The sequence below is a fragment of the Austrofundulus limnaeus genome, unplaced genomic scaffold (assembly GCF_001266775.1).
Source record: "Austrofundulus limnaeus strain Quisiro unplaced genomic scaffold, Austrofundulus_limnaeus-1.0 Scaffold205, whole genome shotgun sequence".
In the NCBI taxonomy this organism is placed as follows: domain Eukaryota; kingdom Metazoa; phylum Chordata; class Actinopteri; order Cyprinodontiformes; family Rivulidae; genus Austrofundulus; species Austrofundulus limnaeus.
This window is the reverse complement of record NW_013952607.1, coordinates 226380-231202: the sequence shown is the minus strand read 5'-3', so window position 1 is coordinate 231202 and position 4823 is coordinate 226380. Positions and strand designations below refer to the sequence as shown.

The 4823-nt window shown below is 41.3% G+C and overlaps 1 protein-coding gene across 1 annotated transcript in view; it reads left to right on the top strand.

Annotated features, from left to right (window-relative positions):
- Nucleotides 1-628: 628 nt before the first annotated feature.
- The window catches only part of lca5 (lebercilin LCA5), an 8623-nt gene continuing 4428 nt past the window's right edge, over nt 629-4823 (top strand). The window contains exons 1-6 of the mRNA XM_014018881.1: nt 629-801; nt 1977-2380; nt 2519-2760; nt 2843-3148; nt 3540-3677; nt 3774-3870. Of these exons, the coding sequence (XP_013874335.1) occupies nt 1999-2380; nt 2519-2760; nt 2843-3148; nt 3540-3677; nt 3774-3870 (1165 nt within the window). The 5' untranslated portion in view covers nt 629-801; nt 1977-1998. The remainder of the gene's footprint in view (nt 802-1976; nt 2381-2518; nt 2761-2842; nt 3149-3539; nt 3678-3773; nt 3871-4823) is intronic.

The window sequence follows — 4823 nt, the reverse complement described above, 5'->3', positions numbered from 1 at the left end:
AACTTGTAGCGCTAAAGGACGTAAAATGCAATCTCAAGTTAATACTCAAAACTTATTCACCATTTTGATTGGTCAAATTCAACATAATTGCACGAGTATGGAAGCCCATTTCCGCCATTCTGATAAAAAATAAAACTTGTATCTCATAATTATGAGATAGTTAAGTCATAATTATGAGATACTATCTCACAATTATGAGATAGCTAAGTCATAATTATGAGACACTATTTCATAATTATGAGACACTATTTCATAATTATGAGATAGCTACGTCATAATTATGAGATACTTTCTCAAAGTTATGAGATAGCGAAGTCATAATTATGAGATAGTATCTCATAATTATTAGATAGCTAAGTCACAGTTATGATATACTATTTCATAATTATGAGATAGCTAAGTCATAATTATGGGATGCTTTCTCATAATTATGAGATAGCTAAGTCATAATTATGAGATACAAGTTTTATTTATTTTTTATTAGTGTGGCGGAAATGGGCTTCCATACACGTGTGAACGTTTGCAAACGCTGAAAAACAAAGTAGGGAAAACAAAACACGGACAAACAGCAGCGGCTCACACGTGGTGCAGCAGCGCCCCTCTGGTCGCTGAAGATACTGCAGGCAGTCCTGCGGTTGCCATGGCACGGCGTCAGAGGCTCCACGGAAGCAAAGCACCGTGATTTAAAAGATTAAGGTTAAACTATGATAACCTATAGTTGCTGTTTTAGGGTGGATAATTTCGTGACAGCGTTTATTAAAACGTCCGTCGTTGCCGTTTGCCTTCAGAAAAGGGGGAAGAGTAAGCAATTTTCTTTTCTTTTTTTCCCTGTCGGCAGATAAACAAGCTGAAAGTCGAGCTTGCTTGGTTGTAAGCTAACATGCTAACATTAGCCGATTGAGAAAACATTACAAATAAATTAAAATACGGGCAAAAATAAAAAGATTACACGTTGGCAAACTCAGTGGGCAGCCACAAAACATTATATAATGCGCATGTTGGCTGTAGTTTGTTTTATTATTGTTATTATTTTAGTTAGTGTAGCTGTTTCACAAAGCACTGTTAGCTTAGTAAGCTAAGAGTTACCTCTTGTGTTGTTTTTTGCTTATTTGTATGTTTTTCATGAAAATACCGAAGAACTTTAAAAATAAAGATGGATAATATGTCTTGTTGTTACCTGGTGAGGTGCAGCACACTAATCTTAATTGTGTGGTGTCACAAACAAAACAGCCCAGCTGTAGTGAAACAGAGTTTGTACACAGTTTTAGATCCACAGCTCAGATTTTCTTATGGCCATAATAATATAGAGACATATTTTTGTTTCACTGCTAGTCCTGCATCAGTAGTAGTGTTTTTTTATCCTGAGAAAATTTAGTTGGACTGAAAAGTCTCTAAAAGTCATGTTCACACAGCCTGTGGTGATTGTGTCCAAACCTGCTCTTTTCCATTTATGGTGATGTTGCTCTTTGTACCGGTGGTGTTGCCATAGATACACAGCCTCCACATCTGATTAGCATTTAGTTTTTCTGCCTATGAGAATAGGATATGAAACATTACATGTCAAACAAGGTCAAAAGCTGAGAAGTCTAACAGTTTTACTGCATCATTGCATTGTGTTTTGCGTATTATTGCACTTTTTGGCTCTTTAATAAGACCCAATTGCAGAATGGGCAAGTTTTTATTATTTTTTTTTTTTTGCTGTGGTGTGGTGTGTCATGCTTAAAACAGTGTCTTGGAAAATTTTACCTCATGTGTATTGTTGCTTAGTGACCAAGACACTCGATATGAGAAACATGAGGGAAACTACCAGACCAACTACTTATTACTGTTTTGTACTGATTTCGAGAATGTTTTCTTTGGTATTGCTATATAATTATTGAGTTTAATTTACCAAAGGGGTTGTAATAAACATTTGCAATGTGTTGCTGGTAACTTGTTACTCATATTGTTTCTCTGTCTCTGTCTCTCTGCTTTAGTAAACCTTCCTGAAGTGACATCATGGACTCTGAAAAAGCAGCTGATCCTGTCGAAGACAACCGGGACCTGAGTCGCCTTTCCCATCAAACTTCAAAGAAAGATTCTCGAGCATCATCTGTGCACCAGAAGAACTTACAGGACAAATCTACCAGTAGGGACAAAAATAAAAGCAGTGCTGAGAGCAGGTCAAACACAAGAATGAGGCTTTCAGATCCAGACCGGGACCAGGTGTCAGATGAGGAGAGAAGGGGAAGCGATGGTTCGTTTTATTCAGAAGACTATGAGAACGAGACGCCGTCACAGCGCTCGCTTTCACCGCTCTCCCGCTCTCGGACTCCATCCCCCGTCCCACAAAGAGGGCTTCGGGCAAAGCAGATTTCTAGAAGCTCCTTCCACAAAACAGGTTAATTTTTTTTAATTGATTCTGTTTCAAGTGAAGTTTGATAAAACTGAATTACGTCTGTGTTTTGGTTTCGTCCAGGTGATGGCAGTGTGGGCCCAGTTTCATCAGCTTCACTGCTTTTTATCTTTCTCTTTACAGGTGGAGTGGGGCGCAGGGCCTTGTCTCGTCCACATCGAGCGGGGGGCCTCTCCTTGACCCATCAGCATCGCAGGGGACCCCGGTCCCAAAGCAAGGAATCAACACCCCCTAAAGACCTGGACCTGGTTACCAAGCGGATGCTCTCAGCCCGCCTCCTGAAGATCAACGAACTGCGCAACTCTCTCTCTGAACTGCAGCAGCGCACTGACGATCTGCAAAAGGAAAATCGAATCCTCAAACAAGTCAGTCAAAAACTAAAACGCAGATCATGCCCTCCAACGATAAACGTAAAACTTTTTGTGTGTGTGTGTGTGTGCGCCGCAGCTTCAGGCGCGTCAAGAGAAGGCCCTGCAGCGTTACGATGACACCGAGAGCGAGATTTCCCAGCTGCTGTCGCGCCACTCCAACGAGCTCCACGTGCTGCGGGAGAGGCTCAGGCGGACGCAGGAGCGGGAACGGGCGGCCGAGCGGCGGTCCAAAGACGGCGAGGAGCAGCTGCAACGGAGCCGAGCGACCGTCGCGCGACTGAAGAAGCTGGTGGACCAGCGAGAGCTGGGAGCCAGAGACGAGCTGAGCCGCAGACTGGAGGAGGAGAAAACTCGGGCTCAAGAAGCTGAATGGAAGAATAAGGTAATTATTATCTGGTGTTTCTTTACTATTTTACTTTTTGTTTACATGTGGATGATGTGTTTGTTTGATAACGTGCTGTAACGTTGTAAAAAACACAATGAAAGTCAAAATATATTGCAAGTATAAAGTTTTAAAATACGAGTGAAACAATCCATTTTATCTTTTTCTTGAAGTATTGCTAAGGAATTTGTCTGCTACGTACCATTACAGATGTCCATAAAAGAGTCCTTCTACGTCCAAACACACGGTTTAATCTATGTAATGTTTCTGCAGTTACATTAGATTATCTTGTTTATGAATTCAAGAGTAGTAAAATCGAGTTTCCTGTAGAACCAGAGCTGCCGTGTCTCTTTGGCGACAGGATTTGTTGAAGTTTTGTGTTTGTTTAAAGGAGCTGGAGCGCAGCATGGAGCTGAGCATCAACAGCTATCAGAGGCAGCTGGTTGCAGAGAAGAAGAAGACTCTCAGCGCTCAGGAGGAGATCAAGAGTCTACGTGAAGAGGTGGAACGACTGGCCGTAAAACTCAAGGTGCTGCGTACAAAAATGCTGAATTTAGGCACGATAGCTGCTACAGTTATTGCACGTTGCACAGTTCGAGACACGGTTTTATTATGTTGTGTTCAGGAAAAAGAAAGAGAGCTGGATGCTAGGAATATTTATGCCAACCGCATGATGAAAACCCCAGTTCGAAAAGAGTTGGATGGTAGCACAAAGCAGAAAGGTAAGAAGTGTCTGTTCTGTCCAGGGGTGGAAATTAGCACCCGCCGCTGGCCAAATGAGGGTAAAATTATGAAGTGGGGTGTAGATCTGAACAATACACCCGCCACCGTGGCAGGTGTGTAATGAGCTAAAAAAAAATGTGTTCAAATCACGCTACTGACCTTTTTCAAAAACTTAGTTTCGTTTTTATTTTGCATTTCAGAGCCTGTAGGATGTTAAAAAACATTAAATAACATCAAACAACCATCGTCCAACCCGCTCTGCAGCTAGAAATAAATTCCCTCCCTTCCTGCGCGCTGTCATCTGTGTGGTCCGCCCCGTGCGCGCTATACTGAGGCTCATTATACAGGTAAACGTCCGATTATCAGAAGGAGAGAATAAAAACACCAACTTTAACGTGGCGTTACATATCTGGAGTTAATCAGGCAGCAGGTATTATTTTATTTATTTCTTTACCATTATTTTACCAGGCAAGTCCCAAGGTAACAAAACCCTTTCTCAAGAGGAACCAAAGGAAGAACTGAAAGGTGCAGGGTTTTTTATAACAATAAATGGAAAGGAAAAAAAAGGACAATGGTGAATTTAACAGGACAGTCAATTTAGTTTCATCTGTTAGCAAACAGCAAAGCTAGAACTGTAGGCTGGCATCAAGAGCAAAAACCTGAAATCAGCTGATTAAGAACACTATTTCTAACTGTGTGAATATTACATAAATGTTAGTTTTACAAAACATTCATATTAGTTGTTAAATATTTTAACTCAATAACCATGATCACTTTGATTGATCAAAGGAAACTTAAGGAAAAACTGTTTTTAACCGCCGCTAGGAAACGTCTGAAGATCAGCTGACAGCTCGAGTGAGTGAGTGAGTGAGTGAGTGAGTGAGTGAGTGAGTGAGTGAGTGAGTGAGTGAGTGAGTGAGTGAGTGAGTGAGTGAGTGAGTGAGTGAGTGAG